At 31.9% G+C, this 26,986-nt stretch overlaps 2 protein-coding genes across 3 annotated transcripts; one reads left to right on the top strand and one right to left on the bottom strand.

The window, feature by feature from the left end:
* Window positions 1–468: 468 nt before the first annotated feature.
* LOC139516390 (uncharacterized) lies at window positions 469–21,539 on the bottom strand. Of its 2 annotated transcripts, XM_071306459.1 has the most exons (10): window positions 21,494–21,539; window positions 19,522–19,678; window positions 18,022–18,251; window positions 15,778–15,919; window positions 12,250–12,437; window positions 8,957–9,220; window positions 8,281–8,340; window positions 7,468–7,494; window positions 3,396–3,499; window positions 469–871 (listed from the first exon to the last, which is right to left on the bottom strand). In XM_071306459.1, exons 1-10 carry the CDS (start codon window positions 21,513–21,515, stop codon window positions 680–682), a joined length of 1,386 nt encoding a protein of 461 aa, XP_071162560.1. In that variant the 5' UTR covers window positions 21,516–21,539; the 3' UTR covers window positions 469–679. The 2 variants fall into 2 exon arrangements, with proteins under 2 accessions (XP_071162560.1, XP_071162561.1); XM_071306460.1 differs by lacking the exon at window positions 3,396–3,499.
* A 2,035-nt stretch (window positions 21,540–23,574) lies between these two features.
* Window positions 23,575–26,143, top strand: LOC139516370 (cyclic GMP-AMP synthase-like receptor 1). The gene is made up of 2 exons (XM_071306429.1): window positions 23,575–23,605; window positions 24,745–26,143. The coding sequence occupies exons 1-2, from the start codon at window positions 23,599–23,601 to the stop codon at window positions 25,863–25,865; spliced, it is 1,128 nt and encodes a 375-aa protein (XP_071162530.1). The 5' UTR covers window positions 23,575–23,598; the 3' UTR covers window positions 25,866–26,143.
* The last annotated feature ends 843 nt before the right edge of the window (window positions 26,144–26,986 follow it).

Genomic DNA, 26,986 nt, shown 5'->3' with positions numbered 1-26,986 from the left:
ATCAAAGATTCAAAAGAAAATGTTTTTAATTTAAATATTTGGAATCATAAGGAAAAAGAAAGGATACAGTGTATCAATAATAAACTCATCAAAGATATCAGGACTAAATTTTATATATACGCCAGGCATGCGTTTCGTCTACAAAAGACTCATCAGTGACGCTCAAATCCAAAAATGTTAAAAATGCCAAATAAGTACGAAGTTGAAGAGCATCTTCATCACAAAAAATCATTACGTAGACATGAAAAAGGATGGCCAAACATTCTGTGTAATCAAAAATGTATACCAAATATATTGACTAGTTAACAATAACCTTGAAATAGAAATTGAACCAATGTATGTATGTTCTTCGAGATTCCGCCAGTGTAGACGTATCCCTTGTTTGACTGCAAGGGTACACTGGATCCATGTACACTCCCTAAGGATTAATGGAGATGTGTCCTTTACAATACTAACCCACCACCAATGACATGACGTTATTTTAATGTTATGGTACCAACAGTACAATTATTCATAGCCTTTATGGCCTTTCAAATTAGTATCAGTCTAACCACAAGACACAAGTTTCTAGAATCAAGCCTTAGTACATGACAAATATACACTAAAATAAAATCTAAAATACAATAAATAATTTAGACGATTCTTTAATTATCAGTTTTTTTCTTTTCATAAGAACTTTTCAGTTTTCCCAGAAATGATTTTCATTATTTAAATCCGAGGTCAAAGGTAAAATGATACCAATGAAAGATATTGGTGGAATGTTTGTCATATATTCAATATTTTCTGTTCCATTCAGTTTGCTGTCGAAGTCTGGTATATTTATTGAACACTGGTCTTCCATAACTTCTATACATTCATCTTTTGGGTCTCCCTTAAAGATATATAAATGAAAGTCATTAACAGTGAACATAAGAACGAAAAATAAATGAAAAAAAGTAGTAATTACAGACATCTCCATCGTAATGTTTTTCACATAACCCTTCACTTAATATAAAAGAAGGAGATATAAGGGATAAAAAGGTGTTTTTTTTCAACGTAGAAATATCTTTATTACACATTTGCTGTAAAAGATAACATGAGTCCAGAAGCCAAATGGTACCCTTTTGAAGTTCCTATGCTTATTCATTGTGTCTTTTTATGATAATTATTTTCTTCATGCAATAATTTCGCATTACCAAAATTTAACTATTGCCTACGGATTTCCTACACTCTGTTGAGACATTCTTGTACTCAGTTAGGTAAATAAACTTATCATAGATACCAGGATTAAAATAAGTATTTACGGCAGACACGCATTTTGTCTACAAAAGACTCATCAGTGACGCTCGAATCCAAAAAAGAAGTAAGAACAAATGAAAGATGTAAAATCAAGCTAACAATTCAATCAATTGGTGCATGTGGGTAGTTGAGATGTACTGTTGCATTGTCGTTTCGTTTGTTGCACTTTAGTGATTCTGTTGTTTCGTTGTTTTCTTCTTATAGTTGATATATTTTTCTCGGTTTTAGTTTGTTACCCAAATTTATTTTCTATCAATCAATTTATGCCGTCTGAACAGCAATATACTACTGTTGCCTTATTTATAAAAAAACAGGTTTTTTTTATAATTGAATTGCACTGAGTGATAGATCTCTAATATTGATATTGAGATTTGATATTATCAGATTATTACATGGCATTTTTCATATCGCATGTATTATCAGCCCTAGGTTCAATATCAGCCCAAGAGCCGCATGGCTCGAGGGCTGATATTGACCGAGGGCTGATAATACATGCGATATGAAAAATGCCATGTTATGATCTTTTTATCATATGCTTCAACAATGGAGAAAAATAACAGATTCATATATTGATCCTTTTACGTGGTTCCCAAATAGAAGTTCAAAGATTGAAAAGTTCAAGGACGTCGGACCCAAATTTAGTACATTCGATATCAAATCTTTCTACCATATGCCTCAGCAGAGCAGAACACATTTTTAATATGGACGACTCGACAAACCAAAAAAAACCAACAATATACATAATGAACACTGTTTGGAAAAGTCAACCTTTTCAAAGTAACTATCTAAATTATGTTTGAAACTTATAAAGAATGCATTTATTTAATAATTTGTTTGTTTTTTTATTTTTATTTTTTTTTGTTATTAATTTACACAATATGCTTTTCAGTATCAGACTTAGTAAATAATTGTTTTGTACACTATTTCGTAATGTTTTTCACTGAAAACGTAGCATTTGGGTGTATTTTCCGGAATTTGCCGAGTATCACCGGAATGCCATGTGATAACTTTACGGAAAGGCATGTGATAACAATCGAAGCATGTGATAAACTTTTCATATCAGCCCGCTAAGCACCAATTCGAAAAATATGGAATTTAGGTTAATTTAATGCTATTATCATACAGTAAAAATCATATGTTATTTAGTCTAAGTATATGATAAGATTGAAATATTGCACTGCCTAAGGAGAAATCTATCTTCTTATAACAACTGTCGCCAGGACCGCAATGAATCAAAACATAGAGTATCATTTGTAGCAATAGTATATAAAGAAAAACAATAACATAACCAAGGATATAGTGACCTGAGTGTCTAAAATATTCAAAGGTTAGTCCGAAACTCAAGAAGATAGCAATAGTGGACACAACCATAAGTTGAAGAAAGACGAAACTACACAAACCGAACTGAACGAAGAGCAATATTTGTAATAAAAGATTAAAACCAAAATCACGACTAATTAATGAATGATACATTTATGGACTCGCAGCACTAGCAATAGGTCAATAGTAAGAGATTACAACAAAACCAACAAAATCTTTTTATTCTGAACACTGATTTAGATTAACTCTAAGGATATAAAAAAGAAGATGTGGTATGATTGCCAACGAGACAACTCTCCACAAGAGACCAAAATGACACAGAAACTAACAACTATAGGTCACCATACAGCCTTCAACAACGAGCAAAGCCCATACACAGTCAGATATAAAAGGCCACGAAATTACAATGCAAAACAATTCAAATGAGAAAACTAACGGCCTAATTTATATGATAAAAATGAACGAAAAACAAATATGTAACACATAAACAAACGACAACCACTGAATTACAGGCTCATGACTTTGGACAGACACATGCATAGAGAATAAGGCGGGTTAGAGAGATAACCTTACCTGGGACAGACAGTGTTGTCACAGTACAACATAAGAACGAACTATACAAATCAGTTGAAAAAGGTTTCATTAATCAGATGGACAAAAGTGTTTATTTTTTGGTAGTGGTTGTGACTGTTGTCTTTCGTGTCTCCGTTCAAATTACATGCCTAATCGAATATTCCAAAATATATTTCATATGTTTTATCATAAAGTTACATTGATCCTTTACACATGAACCTTACTTTTATATGTAATATTTTTTCATAAATGTGTTTCATGAAACAAAACAAAATCACTCCAGTGGCTACAGCTACAATTATGGCAAATATGAATGTCACCGATGCACCTGATGAATAAGAAATTATTATTAATATATACTTGTTTAGATTTAATTACAATATTTCGTTTCTAGCATTTATCAACCCGATAGTTATAGGTTTCCTAAAACACATTAACTGCAAGATAGGAAAAGAGATAAAACAATATTTTGTATGATCGTTAATGACAGCGAAATAGTGAAATAATATTTCTCTTTTAGCAGCCACTCTGGTTAAAATTTGTCGAAATAAACTAAGAAACATTGCCGATGAATAATTCACTTGCAATTTGACGGTTAATTAGATGGCATCTAGACAAAAGTACACACGAAAAGCTGATACATGTATTAGAATTTTTATAATTTAATACGTTATAAATCTGAAAGGAGAATTTGGGTCAAATTGCTGAACCTGAATTTGACAGCTAATGCCAATTTATCGAATGAGAGTTTGATAATGCTTGATATTATGATGAGTGATTTAAGTTAATTGTGTTACAATAATAAACGCTCATTTGGCAAGGTATCAATAAAATTATAGGTTACAATAATAAACGCTCATTTGGCAAGGTATCAATAAAATTATAGGTTGATATAAAGAAAAGTCTTAACTCAAACGAGGTGTTAAACCGAGTTATGGTTTGGTGAAAGTATATTGAAAAAGCCTTTACGGATGTCAAGTTGGTTCAATATTCAACATTCAACATTCAATTTTTTTTTTAAATTTTCTTTACGTCCATTTTCAACATTTAACATTCGATTTCAACATTCATTATTCGATTTCAACATTCATCATTCAATTTCAACATTCAACATTCAATTTTTTTCTTTTTTTTTCTTGCCTCCATTTTCATCATTCAACATTCGATTTCAACATTCAACATTCGATTTCAACATCCAACATTCGATTTCAACATTCAACATTCAAAATTCATGTTGAATGTTGAATGTTAATATTGAAATCGAATGTTGAATGTTAAAATCAATGTTGAATGTTGAAAATGAATACAAGAAAAAAAAATAAAAAAATTGAATGTTGAATGTTGAAATCGAATGTTGAATGTTGAAATTGAATGTTAGATGTTGAAAACGGATGCAAGGAAAAAACAAAATAAAACAAAATAAAAAACAAACAAACAAAAAACAAAATTTGAATGTTGAATGTTGAATGTTGGATGTTGAATGTTGAATATTGAACCAACTTGACATCCGTAAAGCCTTTTGTTGGAACGCGTCTTCAGCTCTGATTCATTTAATTTAAATCACTCTCAAAACCTATGATCGATTTAAGTAGTGTTACATTGTAAAGACCGTTGTAAATTTAAGAAGGATCGGTGTTGACCTGTCTATTTATGTATATATTGGTTATTTCTGTCAATATATAAGCCTTAGCAATAAGTTGGGAGAATTTACTATGTTGTCAATTTTAGGCGTTTCATAGGTACATACGTACATTTATTGAAAACACCATTTGCACAGAACAAAAGTTCTCTGTGATGTCTTTAAACACGCAACACCTTTCCTTCCGTTAATTGGAAATATCAACATGTTTGGTGTGTCAAGTATGCTCCTTGAAATGGTCTGTAATAATTATAAAGTTGTTCTTTTATATTTTCGATTTAAATGGACACTAGCTGTCAAATTCATGTTCTGCGATTCTTATATTTATTTATAACTATGTACACCGTTATACAAATTATAAAAAAGTCTAAAATACACAATTTACAGGGCATGTGTCCGATAATATGTAGCTTTGTTCGTTGTATTTAAGTCTGGACGCCATCTAATTTACTATCGAGTTGACATCCGAAGACCTCCAAAGGTTATATACTAGGTGATATAATAAGTTGTCAAAGGTACCAGGATTATAATTTAGTACGTCAGACGCGCGTTTCGTCTACACAAGACTCATCAGTGACGCTCATATCAAAATATTAATCAAGCCAAACAATTTCAAAGTTGAAGAGCATTGAGGGTCCAAAATTTCCAAAAAGTTGTGCCAAATACGGCTAAGGTAATTCTATGCCTGGGATAAGAAAATCCTTAGTTTTTCGAATAATTCTAAATTTTGTAAACAGGAAATTTGTAAAAAATGACCACATTATTGATATTCATGTCAACACCGAAATGTTGACTACTGAGCTGGTGATACCCTCGGGGACGAAACGTCCACCAGCAGTGGCATCGACCCAGTGGTGTAAATAGTTATAAGTACCAGGATTATAACATACATATAGATATAAATGCAAACTCGTGCAATTAGATTTTTCAAGTTCAGTTTAATCTCATAGTATAGATTAATAATTAAAAATTAATCATCGTTTTTCCTGTATAAGAATGTTTTTGTGTGTGATTCGAATCAGTCAAATAAATTATTTACCTTTGTTTCACTTTCAATGATTACATTCCTTTCCTTTAAATAACCAAACACGCACACTTAATGCGTTATCCATCTCTAGGTTACGGGTTAAATTAAAGTTCACATGAATACCAAATTACCGAAGTCGTATTATTCACTTGCAAGTGAATAATTAATCATCAATTTTTGTTAGCCTAATTTGACAAAATTGAACCATACTGGTTGCTAAAATCGAATTATTATGTCACTATTTCAATTTCATGGAAAACGAAAAAAAAAATCACTCTTTACATTTTTTTTTTATATCTGGTAGCTAGTTTCCCTTTTAAAAGAAATTTATAATAAAAGCTTTACAGAGCTATTTAACAAAAAAACTAAAAAAATATTATGAATGTAGGTTACTTTTTGTTGTAATGATATAACAAATGAATAACAAAACATATATAAAACAAACCCATGCAAACAGTCTGTAACATTTAACTGAAATATTTTCAAAATAACGTACAAAAGCATAGCTATTAGATTCGAGAGTGATTGTATATTTTTATTTATGCGTATGTGTCAGTTTTAAGGTTCTGTATCCTGTTGACTCAAGCAATAGATAATTATTTATTCAGATATTTTTTTTTAGATAAAAAAGGACGCATCAGATGGTGCCATTTTTTTTTTTATTATTAAATAATAGGTTAAAAATAAACATCTTAAGACTGGTTGTTTTTCAATAAAACAAGTCGACAACAAGCATGGAATTAGTTATTTTAACTGGGCTCGTTTGAGTATTCATGCTATACAACATTACCAATGCTACATTATTGGAATCAAGTAAGCATAAGGCTCCGTGTTGAAGGCCGTACCTTGATCTATAATTGTTTACAGTTATAAATTTATAAATTGTTATTTACATGGAGAGTTGTCTCATTGTCACTCATACCACATCTTCCTATACATATATGTATCACCAGTTAATCTCATTTGTAAGTCTCAAAATATATTTATTTTTATCTTATCTTATTAAGTATTGATATGTGCAGTCGAGGGAAACAGTCATGCAAGTTTTGTCTCTATGTTTTCTTATACGTTTCAACTAAAATGACTCTTAACATTCATAACAACGAGCGACTGGATGAATGTGGAATGGTTACATTTTTGTTTGTCATATAAGTGAGAGTCTTGGCTAGCCATAACACCAGGTTCAACCCTCCAGCTTTTCTTAAAATATCCTGTATCAGCTGTTCAGTTGTTTTCTCCTTATAATTGATGTAGTTAAATCGGCTTTGTTTTGTGACCCGGATTTGTTATCGCTTAATCGATTTATGACTATTGCATAGTAGTATATGCTCCTGTTGCTTTTATTTGTAAATTACAAAATTACAAGAGTGTCGGCTAAACATAGAACCGATATGCATGATTGGTCCCGATGCAACTCTTTTAACTAAAATAAAGAGTCCAAAATCAACACTCTGCGGTATTAGAGGACATTTAGAAGGTTACGAATTGCCAAAACAAATAAAAAAACTTTTAGAATGAACAAGTCAGTAATATATTCCAATCAGGTAGACAGAAAGCATTCAGCCCGAAGACTATCCACCGTTCATTGTATAAGAGCGTCCCAAAGGAGACGGTAATTACTTGTACTCACCTTCTTCCGTTGGTGATAACATCTTATCTGAAATTAAACAGAGCAGATCTCAATGCTTTAAGTTAATAGATTTTGTGCATCAGAAATATATAACAATAATTTACCTTTTTTGAACTCAAAAGTGTATTGCATAAGTATAAATAAGGAAATAGGATGACACAATCTGTTTACAAAATAAACATACATGGCAAGTTTCGTGTGGGATAAATGATTTAAATTAGACGAATCAAGTTAACACTTAGTTTTGTGTTGAAAATCTGGAGAATTCGATTTTTTTTTATATAACGATTTATAGACAGTAAGTGTTTTTCAATGTACTTAAAATGAAGCTTTAATCTTTGAATTCCCCCCCCCCCCCCAAAAAAAAATTCTGGGTTGATGCGAATGCTTATGGAAGCTTCATCCCCGAGGGAATTATCACCGAATCGGTACCACTGCTGGTGGAGATTTCCTGTCTAATAGTTGCACCAGCCCAGAAGTCAGCACATCATTTATAAGTCAGGAATCTGATGTACAGTAGTTGTCGTTTGTTTATGTGATTTATACGTGTTTCTCGTTTCTCGTTTTTTATATAGATAAGACCGTTGTTTTTCTCGTTTTGAATGGTTTTTGAAATTTTCGAAATACTGATGTTATTCTACACCAGGAATAGATTACCTCGGTAGTGGCAAACATTTTTGTTTTGAAAATTTTTTATGAAATTAATTGATTATAACTACTTTCGATGTTTATCAAACACAACATTCGCAGGAACATTCATTATATTAATTATAACAAAATAGCTAAATAGATTCAAAGATGTTAATCGTTTACCTTGTTTGCTTTCAGTGTTTTCTTCTTTTTCGTCAATTGGAATAGTCTCTTCTCTTCTAGCTGAAGAATATCTTTATATTAATCTGAAGTATCTAACTAAGAAATTAAAGCAGCAAAATTTAGAGAATGGAAACGAGTTTTAACATTAACTCTTATACTTGATTGATTTTAAAATGCACTAAACATGATGTCAATATAAATTATGTTCATCAATACCTCAAGCAATTCAGCCGTTGTATCAATTCATACGCCTGATTTGTTCATGCATACAATTACTTTTTTAAGCCATTGCATTGTTAGTTAATTTTTGACTTATCAGTTTGAATTTCCATTTGTTTTTTTTCGTCACACTGAAATGGTTTCAGAATATAACAGCAAATTTAGATAAAACAATATTCGTATTTCATGACAGTACCGAAGTACTGGCCCCTGGATTTAAAAACATTGTCAGTTTATGATATCAGCACCAAGAGTGGGAGAAGAAATCCAATGTCACATTGATTTTATTACTAATTTCCAAAATAACACCACACGTGATATCATACGTGACTTCTCATTCAAAGCAATTTATTTACAATGTGCATGATTTGAAGCAAAACCGAAATGGTCAATTCTAATCTACACTTATTGTCTCAAATTATTTAAAAAGGAAATGTGTTAATTTAACTATACTTGCAGGTAGATTCAATTAACCAATATGTATCCAGTGTCTCCGAGTTCTTTATTTTTTTTTGGAAACCATTTGCAAAGTTATTGTATTCTACAAAACGGCAACTGGAATTCACCAAATTGTATTCATATCCTAGACAGGCGTATCCGCTTTCCCACAGTCTCATCAATTCGTCATTGCATTCGCTTACATTTGATACGTTTTCTTTATATCTTATTCCTGATGAATGCATTACAACAATATTCTTGAATCTTTCAAGTTTTGCTTTTCCTTCAAATATAATAAAATATATCATTGAAACAAGTGTTTGTCAGACTCGTATTTCGTCAAAAACGACTCAAGCAAAGTATGAAGCTGAAAAAAGTAAAACAACAAAATCAAAACTCCAAGGAAAACTAAAATGGCAAATACCCTAATAAATAGAAAAATCAAAAGCTCAAGCACATCAGACCAATGGAAAATATTCCTGACATGGTACATGCATTTTCTAATGTAGAAAATTCAATGAAAGTTATCTAAGTAAACAAGACATAGTGTTCTTTTTTGAATCTACTGAAGGCATACGTACTGTTAACATGACGCAATGTTAAATATGTTCCATTTTGACTAAAGATGAATGTTACGATTGTATTAATACTAATTTTTAGAAACATCTTTATACATCATAAGAGTTGTAAAAATAGTTCATTTCGTTGCCTTTTAAACCATTTTCTTGTTCTTATTCATTTGCATTTTGTTTTGTGTTTTGATTTTAGTTGATTTCTGTTTATCTGCTGTATTAATTTCTGGTGATGATGTTCTGTATTTGACAATAAAGGATTTTGAAAACACATTCGTACTTCGTTTTATCCTTTTTTTTTTATAGAAAAAATAAACTTTTTTAAAAAACTTTTTAGTAACAATTTTTAATTTGTATAAGTGATTGAATACTAGACCAGGCATTATTTTTTCAAATACAACAGAAACTAAGTCAGCGTTTTCAATTGATAATACCAGAGTTCAGTTTCCAGTTTTTCAAAAGTTAAGCAGGGGTTACCTAATCTTTTAATCTTATGTTTACTAGTTTTGTGAACCATTTGATTCTGTCAATGCTTTAATTTCCGACTTTTTAGCACACTATCTTTTGTTAAAAAAAATGAATAGAGGGAGAGAGAAAGTACGACATTGAACATTTTAAAAAATGACGAAAATATTTTGGTGTGAATTTGTCAAAATATTGTTTTCTGCGGTTAATCACTTCATTTACAGAAAGAGGCGGAATATACCAAAGGGAGAACATCATTGCAAAAAAAAAGAAAAAAAAAAAAAACCAACCCCAAAAAACTATTATACCCTGCCACATTCAGTCAGGAGCTTGCGGTTGATTGTCATTGGTTCATGTCTTTTATATATGATTTCTGTTAATTGATTTGTTATTAATGGAGCCGTTTGTTTAGATTTCTCATTTGAATTATTATATCACATTGCTCATATCGGGGTCTATTATAGCCGACATTTTGGTATTTATTTTTCTCAAAGTTAAAGGCTGTACAGTTGCTCATAATTGCTTAAATCTACCTCGTTTGAAATCTGATGGATATATGTCTAAGACATCTCCGCATTGTTATATTGTTACTCAAGACAAGTATAAGTTTGGTTGATTTTCAGCACTACTACTCAAAACTCTTGGCCAAAATCATCATTGGGGTATCTAGTTTAAAAAATATGTCCGGTGACCCGGACAACCAACCAAGATGGCTGCCATGGCTAAAAATAGAACATAGGGGTAAAATGGAGTTTTTGGCTTATAACTAAAAAACCGAAGCATTTAGAGCAAATCTGACATGGGGGTTAAATTGTTTATCAGGTCAAGATATATTTGCCCTGAAATTTTACAGATGAATCGGACAACCGGTTGTTAGGTTGCTGCCCCTGAATTGGTAATTTTAAGGAAATTTTGCTGTTTTTGGCTATTATCTTGAATATTATTATAGATAGAGATAAACTGTAAACAGCAATAATGTTCAGCAAAGTAAGACCTAAAAATAAGTCAACATGACCAAAATGGTTAATTGACCCCCTGAGGAGTTATTGCCCTTCATAGTCAATTCTTAACAATTTTCATAAAAAAAACAAGGTTCCTCTTCCCACAGATAACCATAACCAGATTTAGCAAAACTGATATTGAACTGCCTTATTGATCTGGACCTTTAACTGTTTTTATTCGAATGCCTACCGTGAGTCATTTGTGGAGTTCTTGACTATGAACATTATATCATTGATGAGTATTTGTTTCTATCGCTACGAAAAAATAATTGTTTCCTGTTAACAAAGCTTCAAACAATATTTTCATAGAAATTGATCCAATATCCACCCATTTAGGTGCGAATCATATCTCTGGCCTAATTTCATAGAAATTGATCCAATATCCACCCATTAGGGTGCGAATCATATCTCTGGCCTAATTTCGTTTTTTGTTTTTAAACAATTATATCGATATATCAGTTTATAAAGTAGGCATCGTGAACATTAGTAGGTCTGTTTTACATTTCTTTTGAATTTCAATCAAAGATGAGTATATGCACCTTCCTTCACTCTTCTTGATACTCATATTACATAAGTTTCCGATCTAGCAACATTACACTAAATTTTAACTTTCATGTTACATGATTCAATATTCTTTTCATAGAAGCACCCACATTACCACCAATGACGGGTTAAGACGTACATAATAAAGAGAGGAGATATCCAATAACTTTGTTGGAACTTTTAATTGTTTTTTTATCAACCAAAAAAGAGTTTTTCCACACTGCAATGCAATATACATAAGTAACGAACGAGTTCAGAAATGGTTAGCTGAAAATAGAACCCTATGTGTGAAAATGTCTCGTTTAAATTTCATGTGATTTTTTTACGATTTTTCGTTTTCGTAAGTTTGTATATTCAAATCGATTTTGAACATTGGTACACTACTGTTTTTAATATTTCTTCTTCGTTTTCGTTTTTTAATGTTTTTATCGGTTTCTCTTCCATTTGTGAGTTTTGACTGTCGCTTTTGATATATCCCTTCTTTTATTGGCCACATTTTAGTCCCTTAAACAGAAACACCGCTGCCATGTAATGAAATGCATATGTATTGATCAGAATAAATCTTTGGTCTTAATGTCTTTGTTTGAAACTGAAATGTCACCTTTTGTCCAAATTATCTTTATCATTTGTTTGCCTCTTGGGTAAATTACCTCCAGTTAAATTTCTTGCAGGAGTCACATATAACGACCTACAGTTTCAATTAAGTATGTAAATTAAGTTAATGTACTTACCTTCGATCATGCAAAGAAAGCTTATCTTTGAGTCACAAGATTCAGTAGACCACTTTAATTTGTTTTCTTCTGCTACATAAGTAGCCTTCACACAATGTGTATTGTCTTGCTTCTCATCATTTGGGAATGGCCTGGGTTGTAATTCTCCGACATACTGCGAGTGATTATCCGTCCAATATGTGCTGATTCTAATAAAAAAAGAAGATAGAAATGAACTTTTTGTTCCCACGAGGTACTTACCCTTACTGAATTCATATTCATATAATTTATATACAGAATTTTTATTTTGAAGTTTGCTGTACTTTGCAGAAATCTTGTTTGATGCTGATGAGTCTTTTGTAGACGAAACGCACGTCTGGCGTAAATACAAAATTTAATCCTGGTATCTATGATGAGTTTATTTATTGATAGCACATTCTAATTTTTACGGAGATGTTGTTTACCGATCCCGGAAAACAAGCCGGATTAGCTTATTGATTCTAAGATAAACTTAGATCTTAGATAAAAAAAAGTTACCAAATACACACTGTAATTGAATCTATGAATAATGAATATTGTTTTTATTGGTATAAATATTGATTTTGTTATCAATAAAATAAATTATTATTAAACCAATAATATATAATATTATAAATAATATTTAAATATACATATGAATATTAATGGATTTACAATCTGTCGACAACTGTATCTTGCCATAACACAAAGCAAGTTTTCTCTGATTATATATGACGTCTTGATTAAAACCATTTGATGCTGGATATTTACAAATTGGTTTATCAGTCTTAGAGGCATGTGTTTTTATTAGAACTTTGAATTAGTTGTTAGTAACTGCGAATACTCTCAAATCTGTACTATATATTGTTTTATATTGTTGAAGGGATGCCATGTTCGGACTGTGTATTTTTGCTTTGTATCAACTTTCTTGAACCCTTTTTACATTTCATTTAGAGTTTAAAGGGAATTTAGCTTGCTAGTGAACAATTTGACTGATTTAATGAATCTGATTTAATGTGATCTTCAATTCAACCTCCTCTATGAATTACTCGTACATTATATGTGTTCCGTTATTATAAGAAAAGGAAAAGAATGTCAACATTGAAAGTGAAACAGAGGTAAATCATTTGATTGACTGATTCGATTTAAAAAAAAACAACTAAATCTTGTACAGGTAAAACAGATGATAAATATATATTTTAACCTATAATATAAAATTAAACAGAAAAACGAGTTTAATTTGTCTATTTTTTATATCTTTATTTATGTTTACATAGCTTGACTGTCGGCGGTCTTCGGAGGTCAACTATATAGTAAATTATATGGCGTATAGACAAAAATTTACACGAACCAATGATTCATCTTATTGAGCCCATGCCTTGTAGATTATAATGTTTATGATTTGGATATACGGAGTAGTATGTTAAAAATCAAATATGAGAAATCGGTGAACATAAATTTGACAGACAATAACCCTTTAAGGTAGATTTATGGTATACCGCTATCTTGGATTATACAATCTCAGTACGAAATCGGTCTAGTTATTTGCCCAAATCTGCAAATTTGGAGAGAGATATGCAGTTAAATGGTTAGACTCTATATTTAGATAAAGAAAACTTGGTGATTTATTGTATTATTTTAAATATCTAAAGAAATATAAAATTTTGTGATTTAAGAATCATTTTTATCAAATAAGCCATTGAAAGGGAGATAACTCTTTTAGTAAAAAAATAACTGGACTGATAGGGAAATTTAGAATCATATATGCACAGTTTTTCTTCTAAATGAACCATGTTATATCCGCTAGAGTCGATAAATAAAGATAATATTATGGCAGTTTTCATACCGGTCCCTTATCAGCCCTAGGTCACGATATCAGCCCAAGAGCCATGGTCTGATATGGGGTCTGATATGAAAGTGAGATGAAATGTTCTTTTTATCATATATTTCAGCAGAATACATACATTTTTCAAAAATTTTAAACAATGCATTTGTTGTAAAAATTGTTTTGCATTTTTCAATAATTATATTTTTACCTGATTTCTAATATCTTTTATCCAACTTTGTTACGATTTACACCAATTAAAAAACGTACTATTGAGATGTATTTTCCAGAATTTGCCGATTGACGTCGGAATGTCATGTGATAACATTACAGAAAAGCTTGCGATAATAAACCGGAAGCAGTTGATAAGAAAAGTCATATCACACGAATAAAGAAATTCTTAAAATTAAATGAATAAATTGATGTAGTTTTGTTATGTGGTACAATTATACCATTATTTTCTATAAGTATATGATAAACATGTGTATTCCATTGTTCTCTAAGTCCTAATCAATGTTTGTCGCACATATCAGCGAGCAAAATTACTGATACAAACGCACAGAATTTTAACCATCGAGTGAGATTGTGTGTATTTGTTTTGATTTTTGTTGTCTATATCCTCCTACTTAGCCCTGTGCAAACCCCATTCATCTCAACCCTGCAGATTCCGTACTCCATCTAACAGGAGTGTAGCGGATTCTACCGAGGATTGCCGAATGGTGCAAACCCCTGACCATTGACATTTTTGAAAGCGAGAACTTTTATTATTTTACATACATCTTTTTACCCAAACTTATACTGTTATTTTCCTTAAAATATCTTCACTCATCTACCCCTTTTCATTGCATACCTCCTTTTTAGCTACTTCCCTGAAATCTGGTGATTTCATTTTACTGACAAAACAGTTATAGCGCATATTCAGTTCTAGTTTTTATAATAATTCGGTAAAATTATTTCACTTACAAAAATACATTTTCAAAATTATATAAATAAAGACAATAGTAGTATACCGTTGTTCGAATGTCATAAATAGATTTAGAGAAAACAATTCCGGGTAACAAACTAAAACCATGGGAAGCACATCAACTGTAAGAGGAAAACAAAGAAACAATAGAAACACTAAAATCCAAAATTCCAAAAAAAACCCCAAAAAAACCCAAACATACAATGTAACACACACGAAATGAACAATAAGATAACAACTGCCATTTCCCAGACTTCGTACAGGACATTTTAAGAAAAAATGGTGGAATGAACTTGATTTTGTGGCTAGCCAAACCTCGCGCTTTTATGGCAATGTTAAATACAAGACTAAAAGTTAACATAACATTACAGGACTACAGTACATATAAATGCAACAACATTCAGGACAGAGAAATACCCAAATAAACAATACAAAAATATATTTCGACATGCTAATAGTTATCAAACGTACCTGGCTTATAATTTGATACGACAGACGCGCGTTTCATATACATACGGCTCACCAGTGACGCTCAGATCAAAACAATCAGAAAGCCAAACAAGTACAAAGTCAAAGAGCATTGATGACCTAAAATTTCTCCCAAAAATGTGCCAAATACGGCTAAGGTTATCTATGCCTGGTATAAACACGTGGAAGCGAAAATATTATCTCAACCAGATGGAAGAAAGAATAAAACAATACTTTGATAATAAATATTATTGACAAATACATTTTAACTTACCCCGCCCATATAACCGAATCCTTGAAAATTGGGTCAACCATTTTTATATTTGGATTTTCTAATACCCCTCCTTCTTGCTGACAAATACTCTTAGCCTTTTGCCACGAGACTTTTGGTGTGTACATTGTTGCATATTCCGTCACTAAATAAAATTAACAAATATTTAGCAAATAATTCTTTCATTTTTATGATTGTATTTTAAAACATAGGTAGACATTACATCTTTATAGCTAGCGTTAGAGGTGGTAAAATGTTAACAAAACTATTATGCATTCCCATGTTAAAATCAACATAGTGCATGACATTGGTAGAATTTTTTCCAGTCTAATAGAAACATTTATAAATTTCAATCCTTAAGGCTGACCTGTTTAACACGTCCAAAAATCATCCATGTTCATTTGATGAAGCCAAAACGATAGAGAAAATTTAACCTTTCACCATTTCAAAATTTAAACAGATGCATCTAAACTTCCTTTTAGAATAGATTTCGATCTCCGACGTTGTTTGAAATACTACCAACAATGCAATTTCAAATGTGACGTTAATCACGTGTATCTCATGTTTTATTTGAATTAGAACATGGCTTTGTTTCCAAAGAGAAAGACGTACGTCATATTAGAATTACTAAAACTATGTCGGTAGTGATTCAAGTTTTTGGTTCATGAATCTAATGGAATCTTTGTAATTATTTGTTGAATTTCCATATATCAGAACGTTTTCACCAAAGAACAAAAGTTCTAGTGAACGTTGCATTTCTCTGAAACCGATATTATCAAGTTGCTTGATTTCTTGATTGACAACATATTTGTAACGTTCGGAGGACGTGTTTTTCAACAGACTGTCGGCATCCCAATGGGAACAAACTGTGCCCCTCTACTTGCCGACTTGTTTCTTTATTATTATGAGGCTGACTTCATGCAGGAACTTCTTAGGAAGAAAGATAAGAAGTTAGCAATATCCTTTAACTCTACTTTCCGCTATATAGATGACGTTCTTTCACTAAACAATTCAAAATTTGGTGACTATGTGGAACGCATCTATCCCATTGAATTGGAGATAAAGGATACTACAGATACAGTTAAGTCGGCTTCATATCTTGACTTACATCTAGAAATTGACAATGAGGGTCGGTTGAAAACAAAACTTTACGACAAAGGAGATGATTTCAGCTTTCCAATTGTGAACTTGCCATTTCTAAGTAGCAACATTCCAGCAGCACCTGCATACGGGGTATATATATCCCAATTGATACGATATTCCCGTGCTTGCATTTCCTATCATGATTTTCTTGATAGAGGGTTACTGCTCACAAGGAAGCTATTAAACCAAGAGTTCCAAATGGTGAAGTTGAAATCATCCCTTCGTAAATTTTACGGACGCCATCACGAGTTGATTGACCGTTATGGAATAACCGTTTCACAAATGATATCGGATATGTTCCTTACGTCGTAACTACAATCCCCTTCCCTTTCATGAATGTGACCTACCGAGTTAGACTATTTACCGGATTTGTAATCACATAAGCAACACGACGGGTGCCACATGTGGAGCATAATCTGCTCACCCTTCCGGAGCACCTGAGATCACCACTAGTTTTTGGTGGGGTTCGTGTTGTTTATTCTTTAGTTTTCTATGTTGTGTCATGTGTACTATTGTTTTTCTGTTTGTCTTTTTCATTTTTAGCCATGGCGTTGTCAGTTTGTTTTAGATTTATGAGTTTGACTGTCCCTTTGGTATCTTTCGTCCCTCTTCTCTTGCATAAATTAGATCCAAATTCATATAGTAAATCAGGTTTTAACCAGATGTTATAAAAAAAGAAGATGTGATATGATTGCCAATGAGACAGCTATCCACAAAAGACCAAAATGACACAGACATTAACAACTATAGGTCACCGTACGGCCTTCAACAATGAGCAAAGCCCATACCGCATAGTGAGCTGTCACTGCTTTGTAAAGCAAGATTTTTAATAATTATAACAGGTCCGTATTAACACTTGACTTTATAAATAATGTTAGTTTTGGTCTTTAAATATGGATTAGATCTTAAGTAATGGTATTCTAAACAATTAAGTAGGAATGTGGCAATTTTCCAAAGGTACTCATTTGAACAGATAGGAAAACACCATACAAAGACACAGTCTAAAATGCAAATGAATTTTGAATGACCGTGCCCCTTGTGCTAACCAGCGGTACTAATACTTCTTTTTTGTTGATAAAACTACACCCGGAACTTGACAAATACCTGAAAAAACAGCCTTGTATTGAAGGCATATTCCGTTCCATCTCTCATTTCGACAACCAGATGGAACCCATCCGATTTTGTTTTCACTGTGTTTATAGACACCATAAACGCAATATGTTAGACTGCTAGATTCATTGGTTTCTTCGTCTAACGGGAAATCAGTAAAATAGGTCTGACCTTCAACATACGTTTGCTTGCTTGCTCTGTTATTTGTCCAAAAGCGCCAACCACTAGAATATAAAGTTGAAAATAATTCAAAAACAACTGCAAAGTTTTTTTTTACATTGTAAAAACAGGATACTAGACGGATACAACGTTTAAAAGGGAATCAGAGTTTTTGCCAATGACCGTATATACACTTATGTGCAGTAAAAGTGACTTTATGGTACAATGAAAGATCGTAACTTTTAATTTTATTCAGTATTGTGATATCATGTTTTGTAAATTTTAGAAATGCTTAGAACATAGTCATATACAGTACTTTTGACTTGAAACTCATTTGAATTTTGTAATTGACATGAGGGCGTTACTTCAAGCACATGTTTTAATATGCAGCCTCATTTTCAAATAGCCGCCGAAGGAAGAACACGTACAGAAATTTGGTGACACTCAATTTCATAAAATATTTTAATCTTTATTATCAATATGGTATATATACAGTATATGTGTAGGTATAACTAATTATCAATTCAATTGAGCGACTTAAATTAAAATGCTTGGGCTATGTATCATCTCGTTTATTTTTCTAGTAAATTTTAATACCCAGACAGCAACCTATTGGTTGTTAATGTGAAGAAGATCAGTTTAAGAGAATGTGAATAAATTACAAGTTATATGCTATTAAAGGTGACTAAAGTCTCATATTTGTATGATAAAAAGGAAACAGACGGCATAATCAAATACCTTGCAATTTAGTTTGTTTGTTGTTGTTTTTTTTATCGAGAAAAGCTTTTATGCAAGCTGTGCGTATACATATGTTCATGTGAATCAACATAATCTGTATTTAAAGCTTAGTCTGATTAATCCGAACTAGACGCTTACTCCATATATGGGCAGTCAAACTCCGTCTACATTATCAACATATAACCATAACAACACTCTGGCGATAAATTAACAGCTGCTAAAAACATCAATTTAAAAAACACACACTATATTCTCATTAATGTTTCACTTATAAAATATTTGTATGTACAAACATGCTGTAATAAGAGTCTTGCTACTTTTTTTTTAATTGATCAGTTGTTTCTCACTATTGCGACAATGAAAGGCGGGATTGTTATAGTAAATAGAATATTTTCTTATAGTAAAAAGATATATCAAGTTGTATTGAACATTATAATCATACTTGACTTTTTATACTAATGTATGCAATGTATATGTTTGTATTTTGTTTGATTTTTCATGATGAGGGCCTCAGGGAAGATTAGTTATATAGCTAACTGTGTAACCCTCTTAAAACAAAGTATTGTTGTTGTTGTTGTTGTTATAATATATACGTACTCTAATGCAGGTGAAGCTGAACTAAAAATGATATTCTGGAGGTGTGCATATGAAGACTCTGTAACAGTCATTAGACTACCATTGATGGCATTGCAGGTGAGTGAAGCTTGTTTTGCAGTGCGTAATTGTGTGAGGTTAATATACTTCGTAGTGATACCTTAATGGAAAGAATATCATCAGTGAAACTGAAAATACAACAACACATGTTATACAAAAAAAAAGAATGAACATCAGCAAATATCAAGACATATAATTTGCAGAGTGATAAGCAAGAACATTTTATAGTGTGATTTTCATCTTGTATACGTATTTATATTTTAATTTTATAAAAAAAAGTGTGTTAATATCATTATGTTTCACTATATTGTACTATATGCACAAACTACAAAAACGTGTTTAATTCAATAATGTCTTATTAAATTTAAATGTACGTTTATGTGGATTATATGATTAACTTGTGTTGTACATTTGTTATGTATTTTAAGATAGTTTTTTCTGCCGAATCCCAATAATATCATTTTGGGGTTCTCATACAATTTTGTCGATACGAATTGATATGTATTGAGTGAATGTATATAACTGGCATTCATATATGGTTAAGCTAGCTATACAATAAAATTGAGAATGTAAAAAAAAAAAAAAGCTAGACAGAAAAATTTCAACAGACAATCTTATTGGGGTTGAAAATGTGTTCTATTCAACAGAGAAATAATTGGTTAACTAGCTATAAAACCAGGTTTAATCCACCATACCTACAGATATGACTGTACCAAGTCAGAATTATGACAGTTGTTTCCGTTTGTTTGATGTTTTTTTAGCTTTTGATTGTGTCATTTGGTAAGGTACTACCCTGGATTTCGGTATTTTTGTTATTTTACCTGTAAATTCAGAAATTATTGAGAGGTGTTTAATATTGCAAATAAAGCGACCAAGTGAGTATTGCAATGATTAGAATTCGCATTCAGATATCTTATACATACATTATTAAGTCGATTTTCTCCAATCGCAATTAATTGTCTCTAATCTGTGTCCATTCTTAAAAAGGTCCTCGGTGGATGAGTAGTCTAAGTAGTTACTACTGTGATAACTAGCCAGTCAACACCGAGGTTGTGAGTTCCACCACGTTCGTGTGGGGGCACTCGACTCCAATCTTGATTGACTAGGATTGTCAGTTTTCCTATCGAAGAGAGGTGGTTTTCTCAGGAACTCCGGCTTCCTCCAGCAATAAAAACTGGCCGCCACAAAATAGCCCAAAAGCGGTGCTTAAAAGTGGCGTTAAAACACAAAATAAAACCCCAACCCCTAAAACGCATTCTTAAAAATTCTCTATAATAAAAGCATGCATATACGTCTGAATTTACAGTACTTAATTGCTATGAAAGAGGCATTAGCTTTGATTTAGACACAACGTAACTAATTGATAGTGTCAGTTTCAAATTCAATAAGAGACATATATCAAACTCAATTCAGTTAAAAATAAGCCCTGATAAGTTATGTTAGATATATCTCGATGTCCCCAATGGTTGTTTAAATGTTTGAATAATTTTTGCACGCTTCAGTACGATTTTCCAGCTAAATTATGTCAGTAAAAATTTGATTTCTTTGTCATATTACTTTTATTGATATAACTGTATGGTCAAATTAAGAATTAATTTGTAAAAGAGACATTAACCCGAGCAAAGTGCATTTTTTGCTTTGTTCTTTAATTCACAGTTGTAACGTAAGCATCAGTATACAAAGAACCAGACTCAAGCCAGTGCTAGGACCCGTCTTAAACTTGCAGTAAGGTAAGAGTTTTTGAATCGTGTTGAAGGCCTCACTGTGACTTTAGGACGAAGAACAGCAATCCATGCTCTGTTTCTTCGCTTTTAGTGTGTTTTTTGCTGTGCTTGTACTGGTTTAGTGTTATAAATTAATACCCCATATTCTTTTTTTTCTATAACTCTTATAGACATTATCAAATGAGACTTACCTGGTATAGTCATCAAAATCATAAAGAAACAGGCTAGGACGATACCGAACATCTACAAAGAGATGCTGTGGATAACAAAGGGTTCGTCAAATTCATAAATAAAAGACGATTTAATAATGACATGGCAAAAACGAAAAACAACCAAATGACAATCAACTCTGAACAGTCTACAAAGTTCAACATAGAAAAAAACACACCAACACGAACCTCACTAAAAATCTTTCTAATAAAAGGTGATCTAAAGTGCTCCGGAAGGGTAAGCAGATTATGTTCCCCTTCACGTTGCTCATGTAAGTACAAACCCAGTTATGCGTCTTATTCCTTTTATATATATACAAATAAATTGGACGGACTGCAAAAGATACAAAGATGTATATTCATTTTTAATAAAAGTACACGTATAAAAGTAATTGAAAACATGACGTGTTGATAATCATTTACTCGAGAATAGAACAAAGGTTAAATATTTTACACTTAAGTTTTATGTACAGTCAATGTCCTGAACATTCATGTAATATTTGCAACTGGACAATAAGAAACCACCAATCAATCAATCTTCTGAACAGTCAACTATGGCGTTGTCCGTTGATTTTCTGAATGAGTATGTCCCTTTCTTTTAGAAACCCGTGATTTATTTCAGATTAAAACCGAGCTTGATAAACTTCTAGTCTTTTTTGCAAATGTTGTGAATATTACCAACATTTTACATAAGAAATAAACCCACATATTTAACAAAAATAATTTGTAACGATAAAGTCACATTGAAAAAATAATTATAAAGTGCTTAAACATATACATTTTCGTTTCGTTTGACTTTTATTTTTTTCCTATCAATTATGTAAAATATTTGCTCCAATGAATGCACCTGTAAGATTGCAATAGTTTTTTCAACTCACCTTTGTCAGTGCATTTATCACATAATTGAATTAGCACATATAAAACATAGTTCCTGCATCTAAAATGTTCAAGCTCAACAAAAACTGTAAAAATTATGAGTTATCATTATTCCAAGATGATGAATGAAATATTGTATTTCTACTTTTACTGAATTATTCAAAGCTGAATAGGATAACAGCTTATTTTTTGTACTTTTAAAAAAAAATGAATTCATTATTGTTCATATGATAAGCTTAAATTAGATTGAAACAAATATATAGAGTAAAAAAAAACCGAAAAAAAAACGTATAACACATATTTCTATGCCCACGTCAAGGATTATATGTCATAAAATATGACCTATACGAATAGTTTTTTCAAAGCAAAAATATAAGTCTATGGGATTTTATATGATTTTCTGTTAGAAGGACAATTTTTCGTAGATGGAATATTTATTTTCACTCGTTGCTCGGCCTGCTAATGTATTTGTCGCGTGAAATATTGTTTTTTATTTTGTCACTTTTTCATATATATGAATATTCATTTCAATCAAGTCGTCAGCAAAATGATTATTTTTTTATTCTTACCAGGCTAACATGCTCCCTTTACATTTTGATTATAGTTCCAATGGACGCAGATATACAGGTGTCAGACCACCAATAACTCCCTCCAATAAAAGTAGCCCTACTCTGACACAAAATAGTGCTTTTGATGTCCTTGTCTACTTAAACTAACCAACAAATTTGCAGAAATGAAACTTTTGGTGAAAGAGAAATATATCTAGATCATTTTGAGCCCAAATTTACTGGTCTATGAGTTTGCATTAAAAATTGAGGATTAATGCGCTCCATAGTATACTAATTTTAGATTTCCAGAAAACCAGTTTTTTTTTGGAGTACCTCTGTTTGATGGTCAGTTATTTTGTTAGAAGGCTTTAAAGGTATAGTGAAAATTGGCATGTAGAAAGCTGATACATGTACAATTCAGGATATACCTGGTTTCTATGAAGTTAAACTTAAGGTAAAATATTTAGAAAGCTGTGAAAATTGCAAAATTTGGTTGAACAGATAGGGATTTTCAATTGGTGGTCTGACACCTATACACGGACCGTATTTGTAAGGTATTTTACTTTTGCAATATGAATTTTAAATGAACTATAAATAGAAACGAAAGTAGATATTAAGAAATTCCCCGTTACCAGGTAAATAAAGAACGAATTTACAACCAAAATGGCAGGTAATAACGATTTTTCTCCTTTCATTCCATTGGTTTCTACACCACCAATGGTTCCTTCACACCAATCTTTACCTTAAACCTTTTTGTCAATAAATCAAATATGAATATATATACTCAGCATTTTGCAATGACTTTGCAGAGTGGTAGGTGCTCGCATACTCGCCAAGATACAACAAAAAACATTTTTTTTATGTATTTCATTTTACAGCACGGAGTAAGCTCAAGATCTCGGAGGTTTTGTAGAAAAAATATATTTGAATTCTTCTGAAGTTTTTTTTTATATCTGCAAGTCCTCTGCTAACTATTCTTTAAACTTGGGAATTAAAAGTACTAGCAAATAAAGTAACCTCGACCACAAAACGTTAACAATTGTCTTTACTCGTATTTAATTTTCTCTTAGTCAAAGACAGGTTTCAGTTTTGTCAAAATGAACGTCTTGAATATTCCTATTATCGAAACATATTGAAAGAAAAGCCACTCTTTGGTTCTTAAGAAGCACAAATCTCATATTGCGGTACATTATCGGCAACATAATTACAAAGTTTTGAAATTACATGTTATGTCTTAAAACGATGATTACGTTATTTTTCGAGCCGTAAAGTTTCAGTAAAGCCTATGCCGCAAAATATAATCCAAAATGTTCAGTAACAAATAACATTGACACACGATCCAGAATGTTCAGTAGCCAACACTTTTATCAACACTACAAGCGTTTAAAACATTTTTTTGTAAAAGTTGAAAAAGTCTCAAATGGACATTATTTGTACTCGACTGCACTTGGTTTTACTCAAGTTCAACCTTTTTGATTTGGTCCGAATTCAACACAATATTAATCAACCTTTTCTTAAGCATATTAAAAATCTTAATCATACTCAATCAAGTTTGAACCATACCATACCAAACCAAGTTATAACAATCATCGACCAATTCGTAATCAATCTTCATAATTTTGTCCTACTTTCATTCCTATTTACAAGATTTGTTTCCCTTGGCTAAAAATTCGACCAGCAGGTACTATATAAATATGAGAAAGAAATAAACAAGATAAAAACAATCAAAGTTCTGTTTCCAGATATAATGAACAAATCTTCAGGCAAGTTCAAGACTTTGCAAAATAGTCATTCAAATTTATTTTACAGAATCAGAAATAAAAAATGCATCAATTTCTCTGTATGATCATCTATGTCAGAACATTGTTGGATCAGAAGACCATGTAAAAACTCTCAGAATAATGAACACTGTCAGAGACAACTTACAGAGCAACAAGACGTTTTCATTCATTACAAGTGGAAGTTTTGGAGAGGGACTAGAGATGCGAGGTAGTGATTTAGATATTATGGTAGTACGTAAACAAATTGAGGTTTTTGAAGACAAACACATGTATTTGAATGCGGACAAAACACATTTTACAATGGAACTGGGGGATACACAGCCAGGTTTCACTAAGTTACTTCTAGAGCACAGTAATGATCCGGGTATCCGTAAAGTCTGTGTTGAGATAGGCGGTGATTTCTATTTATCAAACCTTTTAGTTAAAAAAGGAGTGACAAAAGACCGGTATTCCATTGTACATGGGCCATGTGTATCCGATGAAGATGGATTTTACGACTTTGCATGCTGTGTACATAGCAAATTGTGGATACCACAAGCAAAGCAATGGATAACAAGATCAAATAATGCCTGGCCGACATTCGATGTAAAACAGGCTATTGTCAAACACGGGGTTCTCTTTGTACCTGTAGGTGTGAAAGGATCTACACAAGAAGAATTAGAGTGGCGAATATCATTTTCCGTTGGTGAAAAACTGCTTATCAATTCATTTACACATACACAATTATTATGTTATGCACTCATGAAAATTCTTCTAAAAGACGTTATAGCTGTAGATGCAGATTGTAAAGAGTTGCTTTGTTCATATTTCATGAAAACAATTTTGTTTTGGATATGCGAAGAATTGCCGTTATCACTGTGGAAACCTGAAAACTTGATATCTTGTTACATGAAATATTTCAGGCGCCTTATATATTGTGTTGAATACAATGTTTGTGCGCATTATTTTATTCCTGAGAATAATTTATTTGAGAATAAGATACATGGAAAAGCACAGGAAACACTTTTGAATAAGTTGTATATTCTTAAAAGAGGGACGAAAGATACCAAAGGGACAGTCAAACTCATAAATCTAAAACAAACTGACAACGCCTTGGCTAAAAATGAAAAAGACAAACAGAAAAACAATAGTACACATGACACAACATAGAAAACTAAAGAATAAACAACACGAACCCCACCAAAAACTAGGGGTGATCTCAGGTGCTCCGGAAGGGTAAGCAGATCCTGCTCCACATGCGGCACCCGTCGTGTTGCTTATGTGATTACAAATCCGGTAAATAGTCTAATTCGGTAGGTCAAATTCATGAAAGGGAAGGGGATTGTAGTTACGACGTGAGGAACATATCCGATATCATTTGTGAAATGGTTATTCCATAACGGTCAACCAACTCGTGATGGCGTCCGTAAAATTTACGAAGGGATGATTTCAACTTCACCATTTGGAACTCTTGATTTAATAGCTTCCTTGTGAGCAGTAACCCTCTATCAAGAAAATCATGATAGGAAATGCAAGCACGGGAATATCGTATCAATTGAGAGATATATACCCCGTATGCAGGTGCTGCTGGAATGTTGCTACTTAAAAGTTATGGTTGGCAATGTATCTTATTGTCGGACCAAATTTCGAATTTGAATGCATTGGCATCAGATATAAACAAGGAGACAAGTTATGTATATGCAAAGAGTGTTGAAAGCTTATTGAATTCACAACTGTTTGATTGTGACTTTTTACCTTCTATTCCAAGTTCTCTTTTGGAAAAAGGGATATACAAGGTCTTGTCAACTAAGAGTTCAAAAATCATATCCCTGTACACATACTATTTGTCAAAATTTTGCTGCAATAGTAATCGATTTCTGCCATTGGAGGATATGTCATGTACTAAATCTATTTATAAAAAGTATAATACTTCTATAAGTACTCTTCTTCTAAACACACGTCACGACGCTGTATCAGGATGGCTGATGTTAGCTTCGTATTTCTATAAAAGAAAACAATACAATACAGCCCTTCACATTATCCAGTATTCTCTATTAAAATTTACACCGGAAAAACTTAATATATTAATGCAGTTTTCTGATATTCATTATGAGTTATTCAAGTCACGCTTATTGAGAAACATGACTATTGTTCAGTTATGCAAATTCTTGCTATTAGGTTTAGTGTCCTTCAACAACTCTACGTTGCAACCAGATGAACTGCAAATGAAAGAACACATATTGATTCCTTCAATAGTGTATGCTCACTTTCTTTGTTTTTTGTGTCATTAT

This window comes from Mytilus edulis, chromosome 3 (assembly GCF_963676685.1).
Source record: "Mytilus edulis chromosome 3, xbMytEdul2.2, whole genome shotgun sequence".
NCBI lineage: Eukaryota > Metazoa > Mollusca > Bivalvia > Mytilida > Mytilidae > Mytilus > Mytilus edulis.
This window is presented reverse-complemented; position numbering and strand designations above follow the sequence as displayed.